Source organism: Conger conger, chromosome 5 (assembly GCF_963514075.1).
Source record: "Conger conger chromosome 5, fConCon1.1, whole genome shotgun sequence".
Lineage (NCBI taxonomy): Eukaryota > Metazoa > Chordata > Actinopteri > Anguilliformes > Congridae > Conger > Conger conger.
Genome location: NC_083764.1, coordinates 5,725,917 through 5,742,689, shown reverse-complemented (window position 1 = coordinate 5,742,689; position 16,773 = coordinate 5,725,917). Strand labels below are relative to the sequence as shown.

General features: G+C 43.7%; 1 protein-coding gene across 2 annotated transcripts; it reads right to left on the bottom strand.

Moving 5' to 3' along the window:
* Window positions 1–4,007: 4,007 nt before the first annotated feature.
* hmgn3 (high mobility group nucleosomal binding domain 3) lies at window positions 4,008–15,144 on the bottom strand. Of its 2 annotated transcripts, XM_061242528.1 has the most exons (8): window positions 14,955–15,144; window positions 10,211–10,234; window positions 9,474–9,497; window positions 8,515–8,544; window positions 8,077–8,127; window positions 6,042–6,155; window positions 5,812–5,911; window positions 4,008–4,839 (listed from the first exon to the last, which is right to left on the bottom strand). In XM_061242528.1, exons 1-8 carry the CDS (start codon window positions 14,964–14,966, stop codon window positions 4,832–4,834), a joined length of 363 nt encoding a protein of 120 aa, XP_061098512.1. In that variant the 5' UTR covers window positions 14,967–15,144; the 3' UTR covers window positions 4,008–4,831. The 2 variants fall into 2 exon arrangements, with proteins under 2 accessions (XP_061098512.1, XP_061098513.1); XM_061242529.1 differs by lacking the exon at window positions 5,812–5,911 and having other exon boundaries at window positions 14,955–15,136.
* Window positions 15,145–16,773: the final 1,629 nt, after the last annotated feature.

Sequence of the window (16,773 nt, the reverse complement as noted above, 5' to 3'; positions counted from 1 at the left end):
CCAGCATGCATTGGGCGAGTGGCATGCATACGCCCAGGACAGGCTGCCAATCCATCCCTGGGCACACACGCCATTCACTCACACTGTGATAATAGTACATAGTAATATTTATTTGTATTACGCGTTTCATACAGAGATGCAGCTCAATGCACTTTGCATAGCAACAGCAATGCCGTCGAAGAAATAGGGGTGCTTAGCAAACCACTGCAACATCTAAATCCACTGGAGTCAAACACTGTGTGTGTGTGTGTGTCTGTGTGTGTGTGTGTGTGTGTGCCTGTGTCTGTGTCTGTGTGTGTTCGTGCAGGACATTTTTTGCAATGAACGAAGACGTAAGTACTGAATGAGTCAAGCAAGAAAATAATAATTTCAATAAATGTCATTGAACCTACGATTAGCTTAGCTCTCAATGATACCAACCTCATTTAAAGCATTTAAAAGATCAGGTTAGTTTCCTTCATAAATGTACTGTAAATTAGACTATCATTAGCATTGTCATATGAAGTTCCCTGCCAGTAGGATTAAAGTATTCTCACTTAATCATTCATTATCATAAACGCCAGTGCTACGATTAAAATGATAATTTAGCAACATAATTTGACAAAGCCTTTTTGACAAAACATTTTCAGGAGCTTCTGTGTCAGAAAATTAAAAGTCTGACATCAATCTGCTAGTTGTGACACCTTGTGTGTCGGTTTTCCTGATACATGCTTCCTATGCGGAACTATGTATAAAAGTGATGTAATTCCTACAAAGTTCACACACTGTGGATGTAAATACCCTTAAATTAAAGCTGATAGTCAGCACTCTAACAGCATAATCATCATTTAATTTAATATCCAATGTGTGCTGGAGTACAGAGTCTAAACAATAAAATGTGTGCCACCGTCCAAATACTTACGGACCGCTGCGTATGTTTAAGCTCGGGAAGGTATTCCATGCAATGACAGGTAATAATCACTTGGGGGCAGGTTTGTTCCTTGCCTCCACGGTCTTGTCTGTGGCGTCCTGGGGGCAACCAGCCACAGGGTTGACTTGTCAACGAAGAGCGCCCTGACCCAGTTTTCGGGGTACCTGCCATCAACTGCTATCGTTCAGGTAACATTAACCCTCTGAATGTGTGAGATCGCAAATATGTAGATGAAGAATGTTCTTAACACGAGCATTTTCCTGTCTGAACACTCTAATGCTGATGTAACAATCACTACTGAGTGATTCTAGAATGCTGACTGTTTGAAAAAAACATTCCAGAAAAAAACCTCCTCTTCAGAGGGATGCAAAGAAGGGCACAGTCATTTATCGCAGTGGTGTGACACTGATCCTGCTTCCATGGCCCAGACAGGTGTCATTATTGCAGGGAATGCAAAGTCAGAGTCACCTTTTTAATATTTTGACACAGTTCTTTTCATTTTTTGTGGCACTTTCTTTAGCGTCTCTTTTTTCAACCAGAAGCATAAAAAACACAAAGCCCCACATTTATTGTCAGTGTTAAGTAATCATTAATGAAGCATGGACATACTTTTCCGGAACTATTTTCTCGGTGGGTGTAACCAAAACAATGCCTTGGGAGATTGGGAGATTATCTATTATTATTATCCATTTCTTTATTTAGCGGTTGATCCATAATGTCCATTAAAAAAAACCCACCCACGAGTTACCACCATTTTTTAATCAGTTATGACTGTATTTTGGGAAGTGCAGTGCACGGGCAGTTTGGCTTTAAAGCGTAGCCACATCAGTTCAGAGAGATGAGCAGCACATGCAGAAGGCTGCTTTGTAGTCGGGACAGTTGAAAAGAGATTTATTGGCCTCGGGGCTCCTGAGTGAACAGAGGGAGAGCCAATGGGAAGAGCCCGAGGCCCTGACCTGCTGCGTGGGGCCCCTCCCCCACGGGCCCCTCGTGACACACACCCCCCCCCCCCCCCCCGTCCCAGTGCTGACCTTTCACTTTACAACATCAGCAGTTGCATTTTCCCGGAGTGTGTGCTTTCTGTATAGCGCCATACAATCCCCGTGAATGGCCGTTTGTGCGTCAATGCAAACCCTCTCCCCCCGCGCCGAGCTTTCCAGTGAACAAGACTCGACAAAAGGCGCCGGGGAGATTACGGTCCGTTCCGGCCTCGTAGGTGCCGCTCTTCCACGGGACAGAGGAGAGGGATGCGACCGCGCGGTTCTCCCTCTGAGTCCCGCAGATTACCCAGCGATATTCCCTCTCAGAGTCCCGCAGTTCACCCAGCGACATTACCAAACACATTTCACACGATGTTAACCTGAAAAACGCCATGAGAAAGATTCAAACAAGTGATCGGTCAGGGGGAAAGTACATCAGTACATTGTCGCCGCTTCTTTAATGTATTGAACGGCAACAAGATATTTAAAACCCATCAATAGGTCTAAATAATTAATGAATTCATGAATAAAATAAAGATGAATATTGTGTGTGTGTGTGTGTGTGTGTGTGTGTGTGTGTGTTTGTGTAAAGTATTCTGCGAAGAGAGGGTGATCATAGTTCCCATTAATCCAATAAATAAATACAAGACAGCTCAGACTCTTTTCACACAAAGTGGAGGGGTTGAGATGAGGGGCAGGAGTTAGAGGACCTCCAGGCCCATGGCAGTGCAACACTGCTGGATTAGCCGTTAAAACTCTTCAAACTGTAAAAACCGTTAAAACGGTTCATCAAAACCTTGTCAAGTTTTAAAAGGTAGGCCTCGGCGAACAAAAATGGCGGCTGTTATAATACACTTTAATCAATGTAATATTTGTCCTTACCTTTCAAAGTAAGTCACAGGAAAGCAACGAAAGTCGCATCCATTTGTATTAAAAAGGCGTTGGTGGCGAACTCAATTTAATGTTCACTTAAAATCGTTCAACAGTAACTCGCTGCAAACATAGGTCACAGTGAACATTTGCGGTCTTTAACGCATGTGTCTACTGGGACTCCTCTCTGCTTTACTCATCAAATTGCGCCTTCTATTAAATGGAGAACCTACATTAAAATTGTTTAGTCAATGACTAGGCTTGCTTGTCATTGTGTCATCGATGGTCTATTTCTGTGAAACTGGCCCTAAAAATACATTTTACAGATTTAGATAATTATGGTTTATTTCGGTCTTCCCTTAGTGCAGCTGGACTGAACTGAAATGAAATAGCCATTAGTATTTTATTATCTTAAAGTTACCGCCCAGTTAAAATTTTTTTTGTTGTTTTTTGTTTTTTTGTACTTTCAGACACAGTCTTTCAAATTTGAGAGGTATCCAAGTAGAAAAAGAATACTGTTAGTAAATTGTCTTATGCGCTGCAAAACCTATATATTAAAACACAAACTCAATTTTGGCTGCCCCAATAACAAAGTGTGAGAAGTTATAACATCTGGACTTGTATCTGGCAAGAGTAGCTTCATTCCTGATATGAAGTCAAAACACTACTTCTGTGGCCTCCGGTTTTCTGGGACTGTCCCAGCTAAAACATTTAAATAACAATGCAAATCACATTCAAACCCTTGCCTCATGTGTCCAGGTATAAGGAGAATCTTTTATTATTATTTTGTGATTTAAAAGAAATTGATCATTTATTTTGTTTATAAACTTGAACAATATTTTTGGTCTGGTAAGATTTTGAATGTATATTCACTTGGGGACAGATATAAGGTAATAACTTATGAGACGCACAAATACAAGTCACTTTCTAAATTATTTTTATATTTTCCTAGGTTTCTCTGGTCTAAAACTGCATTAACTTCTGTTTTTTTCAAGCAGTTACTGTACAGAAAGGGTATACCCAAATAAGTCACAAATAACCTCATATAATTCTAGCACGGCTCCTAGTTTGACATTTGGCCGATGAGCAGAAACATATTTTTGCACCAGTCTGACCTGGTGACTGTGTCAAATCTATCTGTGGTTACGTGGCACTTTTGAATGTCAGGATGGTGTGGTTCATCAGCGGCTTATATGTGCAAAAGCAAAAACTCACGAGCAGAGCACTGATCGACACTGCACACAGGACAAGTTTCTCTTTTTATTTTATTTTTTCGTAAAATAGTTCCAAGAAGTGAATCCCAAACAGGCGGTAAATGGTCACATCTATCTGCACTGCGCTTGCCAACCACAGAAACTTTTAGTACAAAGCACCACTCATTATTGCTATGTAAAACTGCCAAGATTAAAATAGTCACAGTAATAAGAATTTTAAAAAAAATTTAAAAGAAAAAAAAAGAAGAAAAAAAGTCTGAAACATACACAAATCCCAACAAGCTCTACACGAAAGGTAAAAACAAAATCAACACAGCAGAGGGGGGCGGGGAGGGGGGGGGGGAGGGTACTTGTCTAAATTCCCGTCGCGTTTCAAAATAATGGCTGCGAAGTTCTCCAGAGCCGTTGCTCTCGCACGGGCGGAGAACGTCACCGCCCGCTCGATATTCGCTGCCCAAACGTATGGACAGAGAGCAAAGGCTAGCAGATAGGACGTGGACGTCAGGCCTGGTGACATGAGGCATTCGCCGGTCCACGACCTCCTCAGGCCGCCATTTTTCAAAACACGCCGCCATTTTTTAAAACACGCCGCCATATTTAAAACACCCCGCTCGCACAGAGTGCCGGGTTTCTGGAGAAGACTTAAGAACAGAGGCTACCGAAGAATGCGTATGAACTGTGTACAACTGGTTAAATCCCACTACCACAGGTTCTAAAAAAATTAGCATTTACAAAATACTTGATAAAAAATATCCTTCTTTCCCATTGTACAAGAGGTGCATAAAATCCAACTGAAAGTTTGTGAGTGACGTCCCCCCCCCGCTCATTCGGTGTCCTCGGCTGCTGGCTCAGCCGCCTCAGTTTCCTGTCGGGAGAGGGGGAGAGAAGAGAGGAAGAGCGCATTAGTGGCTGGAATCCGCTGCCGTTCCCAGCTCTTCCCGGCGGGGTTAGGGTGGGATTAGCTCGGCACGAGGCTCCTCCGGGTTCCCACGGAAAAAGAAGTTCCACTTCTACCTGCGATGGCCTGCGCCTCTCTTCAGGAGCGAGAGCAGCGGAGCTGATTACAACAGCGCCCCCTACAGGCGTGGGGGTCTGAGTGGCGTAGATTTGAAACGGGAGAAAAAGAGGGTCCAAGCTGTGAACAAGCGGGCAGTGCTGCTCTGGGTCTCGGTTGAAGCCTCTCTCATTTTAAGAGAATAAATAAATAAATTTCACACACACACACCCAAGAACATTATCGTATCTTTGTGGCCCTTCTCGGTACCGCTGGGCCAGGACACGAGTTAACGCGGTCGAATGATGTGCCCCGTTTACCGAGGGGTCAATGCCACTGAAATGAGTCTCCGGCATTCCACGGATGCATCAGCATTCACACCCGTTTCCATGTCAGCCTCTCTAACTTCACCCGCTGCCCAGGAGAAAAGAAAAAGAACTAAACGAGAGAGAGCACAGGAGCCCTGACGCCTCGGACGGTAATCGACGGGGAAGTCGAAGCGCTCACGTTCTCCGTGATATCACTTCAGTTCAGACTAACCGTTTTGTCCCGTGTGGCCATGGAAACTAACGTTAGCATTCGCTCAAAAATACCGCGAAGCGTGGGTGCTCCTGCTATCCGCAAACGAGCCACAGCACACACACACACACACACACACACACACACGACACACGGAGCCCCCCCCCCCCCCCCCCCCCCCCGACCCATCCCCCGCAGCGTACGCAGCGTCATGACAACCTCACCTTGGCGCCTCCTCTCGGCGGTCAGACCTAGGAGTGCACGCGGTAAACAAGCCGGGAAGCGCCTAAAACGACTAAGACACAGCACTCCGAGGTAGCCTACCCTTTACTTTCACGGTCACCGTGTGACCTTTGATTGACAGCGAGCTGGGCGCGGCACTCCTCGAGGCAGAGACGCTAACGGATGAACGAGAAACACAGATCTAGAGGTAGAGGGGACGGGGGGGTGAGAGAGAGAGGGCAGTTAAACACATGCAGGGCCGTTACAGGGGTCAGAGGTCAGGGGTCAGGAGAGGACGCCCAGGCCGTTAGTGTCCGGAGCAGCTGCCCTACCTCCTCCGTCTTGGTCTCTCCGTTCTGCGCGGGGCCGTCCTCCGGCTTGTCCTCCTTTTTCCCCTTCCCTGCTTTCTTGGGCTTCTGCACCTGCACCTTCGCCACCGCCGCCTTCTGCAAAGCCGGGGGACGGAGAGAGGACACGCCAGTCACCACAGAGACACGCACATCGCACCCCGAGAGACGGAGAGAGAGAGAGAGAGAGGGGGAGAGAGCGGAGAGGGGGAGCGAATGAGAGAGAGGCCAAGAGAGAGGCAGATCAAGAAAGAGCGAACGGGAGGCAAAGAGAGAGAGATCAAGAAAGAAAGAGAGCGTGTGCAACAGCTTCAGGTCCTTGGATATTTCACTGCTGAAGTTCAGTTCTGGACTAAGTTAATCGAGGGGCCAAGTCAATCGGTGGGCGAAGTTAAGCCGTGGGCTAGGCTAATCGGGGGGGGGGGGGGGGGGGGGGGCTAAATTAAGCATTGGACTAAGTGTGGGTTAAGTGAATCGGTTGACCAAGTTAAGCGGTGGACTAAGTGTGGGTTAAGTGAATCGGTTGACCAAGTTAAGCGGTGGACTAAGTGTGGGTTAAGTGAATCGGTTGACCAGGTTAAGCGGTGGACTAAGTGTGGGTTAAGTGAATCGGTTGACCAGGTTAAGCGGTGGACTAAGTGTGGGTTAAGTGAATCGGTTGACCAAGTTAAGCGGTGGACTAAGTGTGGGTTAAGTGAATCGGTTGACCAAGTTAAGCGGTGGACTAAGTGTGGGTTAAGTTAATCACAGAACACCTAGCGACGGCGAGATCTGCACTGGCTCAGGACCTGGCTCAGAAGTGTCCCCGTCAGTGGGTGAAGGAAACGGTTAAACAGAGCGCTACTTTTCATCCTCCGGAGAAAAGGCTCGGTTTTATCACTTCAGAAAGAAAGCAGCTGCCACAACAAAAAAACAACAACAAAAAAAAAAACAAAGAACCCCTGCAAAGTTCAGAACGCAGAAGCGTAAAATACCACAGAGGTGCCGGACTGTGGCAGCACCACACGCAAGGAATTAGAGGGATTTCTCTGCAGCAAATTATGAATTTAAGAGTTTCATCTGAGGAGCTGCGAGAATGCAAACAACTCCCCATCTGTTCAGTTTCCGTATTCAGTCCTACCCTGTACTCGGGCGAGCACTGGTAACACTAATCGTTTATGACACGGCTCCTGGATTTACACACTATGATCCACCCGGTTTTTCCGCTGGCTGTAAACCCTTATTAAGTGTGCTCCCACGTGTGCTATTGTTGAACTACATTTCCCTGCATGCAAATGCACCCCGCTGTGACTCCGGCAATATCTACAAGCGTCCTTTCTGCAAGCTGCATTGTGGAACATGGAGTTTAGCGAAGCCCTCTTGTAACCAATATTAAACTTCAGGAGCTGTAGTCTATTTAGCCCAATTGGTGGGCAGTGTCCTTGTCACCTTTTCTCATGGTAAATGAGGAGTCAGTGTAGCACGGTTTCTCGTAGTTGCCCGTCTTATCTGACAAATCTTTTTTTGTTTTCATGGGGACAGATTCATATTTGTGAAATGAAGGTCACGTGTGCCATATATGTGTCTTATTCTGTATATACATAAATATTGTCCCCTTCACAAATATTTGCCCCCTTTCTGATTTCCTCGATTACTGCATATTTGTTGCACTCAAAAGGACACACTTGTACCATATTTGTAAAATAAAATCAGATTGCACAAGAATGCCTTTCAGATCTCGGCCTGCAGACACACCCCTGTAAAAGTGGGCTGGCATTCAAACGGCTCCAAGAAAAAAGAAGCGCGAACATGTCGGATTGCTTCCAATTAATCCCTGCCGAATTTTTGCTACCTTAAGTTACCTGTGGCGGGGAATGCGGGTTCCTGTCCTGACAGGCAGCGCGCGAGTGAATGTCCCGCTTCTCAGGCCCGTGTTTTAACAGCCCCCGCTGGTGAGGGCGCGCGGGCTGACGCAAATGATGTCAGACGGGTTTTTGAATTTCAGGGCGTGGGGGGGGGGGGGGGGGTTCAGTCTCATTACCTTTGGGGCAGCCTTTTTCATCTTGGGTTCAGGGGCGGAAGAGGGGTCTCTCTGCAAGTCGAACAGAACAACCAGTCAGAGAAACGCCACCACATCACCGTCGTGGAGTCAACGTCTCGTGGCATAATGGAGTCTATACAGCACAGCTATCTGAGACATAATGCCCATCTACCCATGCAGGATCGTCTTGATTTCTGTAATATATATATATATATATATACACAAAATATTTGAATTTTGATTTAAAAAATCTCTGCAATCACGAAACAGGAAGGTGTAAAAATCTATTGGCGCACTCTGTCCATCAAATCTTCTGTTTCAACGTTCCGGACAACAGAGGTGTGAAATGAAACATTAAACGTAGGCTATACTTTGTGGGTAAAAAACAAACAAAAACTGCAGAACTTTAAGACTTTTTTTTTTTTTTTTTCCTCTTACCTCAAAAATCCTCCGTGATCTCCTCTGGGCCTGAAACAGGGAAAGACGTAAGGTTGGTTAGCAGTTGGAACGGTCGGGGGGGGGGGGGGGGGAATACCAGGTGTGCATTCTCTCCCGCACCCCACGCCAGGAGCTCATAGAGGGCCTGTGGAGCGAGGCGGGGCCAGGTCAGCCCCACCGGAGGAGGCTTTGGGTTTCGATGTGAGAAACGTGTTTTGGCTATGTCTCTTGATAGATTTTTTTTATGAATCATTTTTTTTGGTCCTCGTTGTCGAGGTTCCAAACACAGATTCCACACAGCCAACTGTCCAATTACCTTTGCACCCCTAAAATGTTTGGGGAGGGGTTGTGTGTGTGTGTGTGTGTGTGTGTGTGTATGAAAAGGGCTGCAACTCTACACAAATCACCTGTAAGGATCTAATTAAATCTGAAAGTCTGCACTTTAACCTCGTATTCATTGCATTTTTTAAATCCAATGCGCTGAAGTTGTGTGTGAAGTATGTGTGTGTGTGCGTGCACGCACTCATAGCAGTCGACGTCTAGAAATAAAAAAGGCATGTACTAGCATTGGGATGTGTAGGATGAATTGCATGGCTACGTGTCACAGCACTCTGACCTGTAAGTGACGCTGACGGTTTTTAACACAGGGAAAAAAGATGAAACAGAAGTCACCAGTCAGATTTGAATGAGCCCGTATGTCCCACTGATACGCTAAATAAAGAGTCTGTGTTTTCTCGTGTGCTTTAGAGAAGATAAAACTTTCACCTTAGGAGGGAAAAGGGTCAAAGCCAGAATTTACGATTAAGTTTAAAATGTGAATGATGTGCATTAGCTTGTGTGTGTGTGTAGCTTATGGAACAATTTGGGGACAGGGAGGACATTTGGGTCCTCAAACCAAACAGAGCAACGCTGCGCTGTAGTTAGTTAGAGTGCATGCTGAGAGGTAGCGTCAAACTCACCAGCTTCGGCTCGGCTGCTTCATTCTGAAAACAAAAGTCAAATTATGTTACTAGGGTAACCGCCAATCAACATCTGACACAAATCAGATTCACCTGCAATTCACAGGTACGTTCAAGACAGCTAACGTTCACGGTGACCTATGTTTGCGGCAAACAGTTACTGTTGAGCGATTTAGTTCACCGTCAAGAGCATTTTGAATACAAATAGCAACAAGAGCAGCAGTTGATTCGTTGTTTATCTGTGATAACAAGCGAGAACAAATATTACATTGGTTAGACTGTATTATAACAGCCAAATAAATCAACTTTAGTTCTCTTCACGTCTTCATTGTCAGCAGTAATTAATGCTCGCGGCGCACTACCTTTTAAAATAGTTAGCTAACGTACGTGGCGAAGAGAAAGAAGTTTGAATATGTTCGCGTGCGTTAGCGATCTTCAACGCACCTCAGCTTTGCTCGGTCTGACTCGTTGCTTTAGCGAAAGTGATTTAAGCGTTACATTTATTTTTCTTTCCTGGTCAGGGGATTAGAGAACAAGGTTAAAAAAACGTCGACGGACTTCCCATGACTCGGTAATTATAGAACCAACTGCAGTTTAATGTAGAGAAAAAACACTGACATTGGCTCACACAAGTCAGTGATCGACAGGTAGTTGTAGCCCCGCCCATTTCTGTGTCAAATGATTAGAAGTCACTGGTTGATGGGAAATGCAGTGCGTAAAGTTAGCGTCAAACTCACCAGCTTCGGCTCGGCTTCTTCATTCTGAAAACAAAAGTCAAATTATGTTACTAGGGTAACCGCCAATCAACATCTGACACAAATCAGATTCACCTGCAATTCACAGGTACGTTCAAGACAGCTAACGTTCACGGTGACCTATGTTTGCGGCAAACAGTTACTGTTGAGCGATTTAGTTCACCGTCAAGAGCATTTTGAATACAAATAGCAACAATAGCAGCTAGTTGATTCGTTGTTTATCTGTGATAACAAGCGAGAACAAATATTACATTGGTTAGACTGTATTATAACAGCCAAATAAATCAACTTTAGTTCTCTTCACGTCTTCATTGTCAGCAGTAATTAATGCTCGCGGCGCACTACCTTTTAAAATAGTTAGCTAACGTACGTGGCGAAGAGAAAGAAGTTTGAATATGTTCGCGTGCGTTAGCGATCTTCAACGCACCTCAGCTTTGCTCGGTCTGACTCGTTGCTTTAGCGAAAGTGATTTAAGCGTTACATTTATTTTTCTTTCCTGGTCAGGGGATTAGAGAACAAGGTTAAAAAAACGTCGACGGACTTCCCATGACTCGGTAATTATAGAACCAACTGCAGTTTAATGTAGAGAAAAAACACTGACATTGGCTCACACAAGTCAGTGATCGACAGGTAGTTGTAGCCCCGCCCATTTCTGTGTCAAATGATTAGAAGTCACTGGTTGATGGGAAATGCAGTGCGTAAAGTTCATTAAAACTAATTCAAGGTTAATTGAATCCTTAACTGGACATTTCAGATCAACAGTGCACATTTACCCCCATAGAAACACACTCCTAAACGATAATTACTAGGCCTCAGTGTGAGCTTTCATAATGTGCGATTCATTCACTTAAATGTATAAACACTGGCACACTCATATGTTGCCTGGTAACCAATTCACGACCATTAACTAAGACGCCACAGTTACACAGATCTAACTGGATGGTGACAAATACATGCAGAACATAAAATCAAAAGTGAAAAAAACCAAAGTGTCCCTTCCTTCTTTCCAAACAGTCACAGACAGTTGAAAAGGTTTCCAGTGAAATTAAGCAAGTAACATTAACTCTATCAACATCAAACAAATGAGCTTTGTGTTATGGAATGTAGCCTTGGCAACACTGTCAAAGCCACAATGGCACTAAGGCGAGACTAGTTTGTACATGCAGGCCACAGGCCAACCTGTACATGTTCAGTACTGCAAGTAGGAGAGGTGTACCCTCGGTATGATGTTCCCATTGCTGTTCGTGAGAGTGAGTGATGGCAGTTATCCAAGTATAATAATTCATAGACTATATCACAGTGGTAACCAAAGTGTGTATGTGTGCATGTGTGGCTGACCAAAGAAGTTTGGACTATATGACTAAATCCATCTATTAATAGGCCTGTTCTGGGATCAATTGAAAGCAAAAGGAAGCATGACCGTGCAAATAGAGCTGCCTAAACTTGGGTGTGGTGTGCTTCACACCAACACGTGCTGCCGATCGTAGAGTGAGCCCAATATCACGTGTGATCAGACGTTTTAAATAAGATAATCAACGTGCGTGAGAATCGCAGCCGATGAACGTTTTTTGCAACCCCCGTATGAGAGTTACTGCGGTCTAATCCAAGAGTAAAATGGCGATGGTGTATTGAGCTCGTTAGCCAACCCAGACAGAGGAACTGGTGGTAACAAAAGCCTGTTTGAACACCGGACTTCCAAGAGTGGAAACACCCAGGACTGGCCTACAGAGGGGAAACTGGCTGGCATTGCAACAAGAGATTTTAGTCCAGGGATCGCCTAATCTGGCCCTCAAATTTCAAATCCGGCCCTGATTTTCTTTACTCGCGGGTAATAAACTGTACAATTCGAGCTGCTGATTGGCCAGACTGTCTTCAGGTGGGAAACCAGCAGTTCTCCAGCCCTTGAGGACCGTGAGTTGATGATCCCCGATTTAGTCTTTATCTTTTTTCATCTTTGGCTGCAATTGTATCTTGTCACTCACAGAAATACAATACTTGCAGTTATTATAATGCACTTAGAACTTCAAGTGAGAACATGGCTTAGGACGACAGTCACGCAGTCAAAGTTACTTAATCGTGTTCCGTTAGCTCATTTGTTCTCGTTTAACCACAGCTGCCACTCCTTGTTCCTGGAGATCTACCGTCCCTGTAGGTTTTCATTTCGACCCTAATTTGGCACACCCGATTCTACAACTCCGCAGCTGAACAATATCTCTAGCTGTTGAATGAGGTGTTGCTTTGTGAGGGTTGGAGTGGAAGACCTACAGGACGGTAGCTCCCCGGGAACAGAGTTGGCCAACCCTTCAGCCCAGTAATGTGCTTCAGACACACCAGATCAGATCATCCCGCCAAAAAGGCCATTTCAGGCCACAACAAACAACACATAAAAAGAGTGTTTCCCTGGCAACCTTCTAATTACAAGGTAGCCACGGGCCGCAACAACTGTGTACATATCAATGCAGAAGAGACGGCCCTCTGTCATCAGGGCATTTAGTGTAATTTGGCCGACCACAGCCATTCCATCAAACCACACTATCGTCCACTGAAGTGTATTTTTTTAATATATATTACTTCCACGACTAATAGAAGTAACAATGAAATTCCATCTCTTTTTTTGTTTTCTCTGCGTCCATCACTCGATGAAAAGAGTTGACAAAACCTGAAGATGCACCTCTCACTGTTACCTGTATTCGTCTTCCATAAGGTTAGGCACAACTAAAAAAAAATTAGTTAAGCAAAAAACATTTTTTGTATTGACTCTAGAAGTTATTTTCGCTGTGCTTCATTTCAAAGTAATTATTTGCATTATTTTATTTATTTATACACATACTATTTTTTTGTTTTGCTTCCCTAACAAATTCTTATGCTAAGCTATTCTCTCTTTATGAATTAAAAAAATGCTTCATGATTTACAATAAACTGTCATTTCACTTTGAAGCACCAGATTTGGAAACTACTCAACTTGATGACAACAATTTCAAGAGAACATGTGTCTGAAAAACACAATCATCTTAAGGGAAGTAAAACGCTAAAAGATATTCTGTGGGGATCCAGTAATTCAATTTTTTTAAATGCCACAATGCAAAAAAAACCCCACAAACTGCTTTGAAACATTTAATTTTTTTAATTTCATATTTCAATTTAAGTACTAGAATCACATTAGCTGGCTACGATAATGTGAGCAAACATTTGACCCAACCCTATTGTTAAAATGTCCTATTTTAACATCTGAACCTAAAGCACAATTCTGTGTCCTCGGAGCAACGGTCATACATTCAGTCTAAGTGTTAACACAAAGAACAAGTCCTCTAATTCAATGTGTTGCCTGCTGTATATTGACGTAATAAACCTTGCTTCACTATCGTGCACTGGAGGTGAAAGGGGCACGCGTAAAAAGTGACCCCGCGTGAACAGAAAATTGAACCGGGCAGAATAGGCTACGTTTTTTTCTCCGTAAACGTAGTTGAGGAGGGAATGGGAAAATATTAATTCCCCCTGAGAAAAATGACATCTTTGGCGAATGTGACGCACTCTAAAATCGCCTCGGCAACAGCAAGATGAGCTTTTGACGGTCGCTGGAAAATGGAGGGGAAAATTGCCATAGCCCCAACCAATACACAGAGAATTGTTTGGCTACTTGCATGTCGTTGCAGTACCATGGTTTTCTATCGGGTGGGGAGAAGAATGGTAAAAATTTAACACAAGCAGCCATTTGGCTCTATTAATATGTAAATGACTGCACTCGTATGCAAATACCTATGGGGCAACTCGGGATCGGAGAGATAGGGTTTGCCTAATCATAGCAATCTTGTGATCCCCTCCCCCCTCACCGCTCCCTCTACCTTAACGTAATGGATTGCAAAGGAAGACAAACAAAAATGTTTTCTTTCAAAAAACGCATACATAGGCACGATGCAAACGCTCGTCTCGGGCGTGTAGTTCACCGTCTATCAAAAAAAATTTGGCCACATTAGGGTTGCGTCGTGCTGCGCAAAAACGTCGCGAGTGCTTTGTTGTTTGGATTGCGTAGCTTCGTCGCTCTGCTCGCTGTCTGAAATCCCAGCCCCCTCTCGCCCTACTGCCACGGGCTCGCGCGGCTGAGTGACAGCGGTTGGTTACATACGGGTCTGAAACATGAGGGAAGGAGGAGGAAGAGGGTGTCGGTTTAAATATGGCTTTTTTTAAAAAGACCGATAGCCTCCATCGAACGCGGGGAAAGGCGAGCGTAAATCCACAAAGAACAATTTATTTGCACTCAAACGAGACATGTCGAGCCCGCGCGCAGCTGGTACGCTGACGCAATTTAACGGCTCTCAGTATGGTCAACGCCGAACACCGGTGTGCATCACTGTTGTTCTACAACATGACATTCACCAGCACAAGTGCGCACGGCGCGGCGACAATTCGGCAGGAAGAGACACTGGCTAATAAAACAACCATTTGTGTAACCAACAGTCATGGAGGTTAAGGCAAGTAGCTACGACGAAGGAAAACACCAGGAAATTCGAAATGCAACCAGCAACCTTTTCAGATAATAAAAAAATGCGTATAAAGCATCACTATAAAAACACGAACAAGGCGCATGAACATTTTAAAAACTTTACTGTCGCCCAACCACCAAACATTTTGCCACACAGATTAAACTAAACAGTCTCGACATTTATCTAAATATAAAGGCAAATGTATTTTTATATCAAAATATAAATAATATAAAATTGTAGCTTACCTTTTTAGGCATTTTCGCGAATTTTCCTAACGTATATGTGTATACAAATAGAACAGTTAAAACTGGGTGCCCAAGACGCGAGTTTGTAACTAACACGAAATACAGGATCAATATCTAAACACCTTCAATAATAACATGTTAATAATATGCAGACCTCAACCTCTACCTTCCTACTGACCATTGGACAGTTCAGTGAAAAATAGCTTTATGTAGTACAGAGAGATTGGCTTATCATCCAATATGTAAATTACACGGATACGTACATTGGTTCAAGTTTTAGAAACGGACTTCAGAAGATTTGTACGATTGGCTACGCGCTTTTTGTACGCAAATCATGGGCGTTCAATTGGTTGAAAAAAGGATTGAAATGAGACTAGCCGATCCCCATTCGGCAGCGCTCGTAGAGGTGTATGGGGATTGCAGTCTTTTCTCTATAGCGCTGTGGAAACGCTCAACTTCACTGGTGTATTGAGAATACCTTGCCTATTTATGACTAAACAACATTAAGTAATTTGAAATGTGGAAATTTAAAAAGATATGCCGACTTGCTTAACTTGCAGATATACCATAAGTAATGCTCTCCAGATTGTAATAATTATATATTTTATCACCGCCAGAGAATTACATACTTTATGCCTGCTATGCAGAACAACAGCACTTATATTGTGCCAAAAATGTCAACTATTCTGTAGGAATTAACACACATATTTCCTCATCTTTGGCAGAATTTCAGGAAGGGTATAAATAATAGAAAATTGTAGCACACCAGATGAGACCCATGCACTTTTTTTGCTTCACAATAGCAATCACATTGTCACACGGCACATGGGTACACAATAGCCATTGGTGGTATGCAAACACCTCAATCATTCAGGAAGTAGTGCCAAATGTGTAACATGGAAAACCTACAGCTTCCTGAAGGTCACATGAATTGACCACCAGCAAAAAAAAAAGAAAAAGAAAAAAAAAAAGCTTTATTTGTTTATTTCCCACAAAAAGCAGTGCATTTCTAGAGCCATTTGTTTTTGGAGCTTCAGTGAATTTTCTTTTCACCTGCGAAACAATAGTAGAGAGAAAGAACAGTAGGAAAGTGCACCAGCGCTTTCAGTGAATGTCCACACCAAAATCATATCCCCACCAAACTACACAATGGGGAGAACCATCAATGAGCAATAATTGTTTGTATGAGAATTACAGTTCTCCAATCAGCTCCATTCACAGAGATTGTCACTGTTCCTAAACATGCTAATTACAGTCTCTGAGTAAAAAAATAAAAAAGTGCATAACATATATTTTTTTTACATGCATGTTCTAACACTCAATGACTTATTCCTTTGCCCTTTTCTTGTTGTAAGAAGATGTTGTACAGTACAGCGTAAACAACAAAGTATAATAAGAAAATGGCCTGTCAATTTATAGACCCTGGGTGTAGCCTTGCTGTGGAATTTGAACCTTTAAAGCCCAAGAGTCTCTTCATGGTGTCTACCTGTTCAGTTTTATTACCACCTGTCGTCGTATACCTTGATCTAAAGTGCCCTTTACAACGCTCTGAAGTGTCCCTGGTGGAAATGGGGGACCGTCTGCCGCAGAGTTCCAACCTTTGGTTCAAAGACGCCTGCTGTTCCAAAACAAAGTATACCTACCGGTAATGAAAAAAAAGTCACATTTAATAACATGATTCATTGTACTACATTACCTAGATTACATAGGTTATATACATGAAACCGAATGCTGATAGCTTGTGTGATGACCAGGTTTAGGCATGCTTATAGGTCGGACGAAGGAGTCAAATATGAACACATTAATAGAGGTGGGGGGG

Excerpts from the sequence above, each read along its gene's own strand:
- hmgn3 (XM_061242528.1), bottom strand. Across the intron at positions 8,545-9,473 it reads AAGCAGCCGAGCCGAAGCTG|GCCCAGAGGAGATCACGGAG; the intron begins GTGAGTTTGACG and ends TCCCTGTTTCAG. Across the intron at positions 5,912-6,041 it reads GAGAGACCAAGACGGAGGAG|ATCTGTGTTTCTCGTTCATC; the intron begins GTAGGGCAGCTG and ends CTCTACCTCTAG.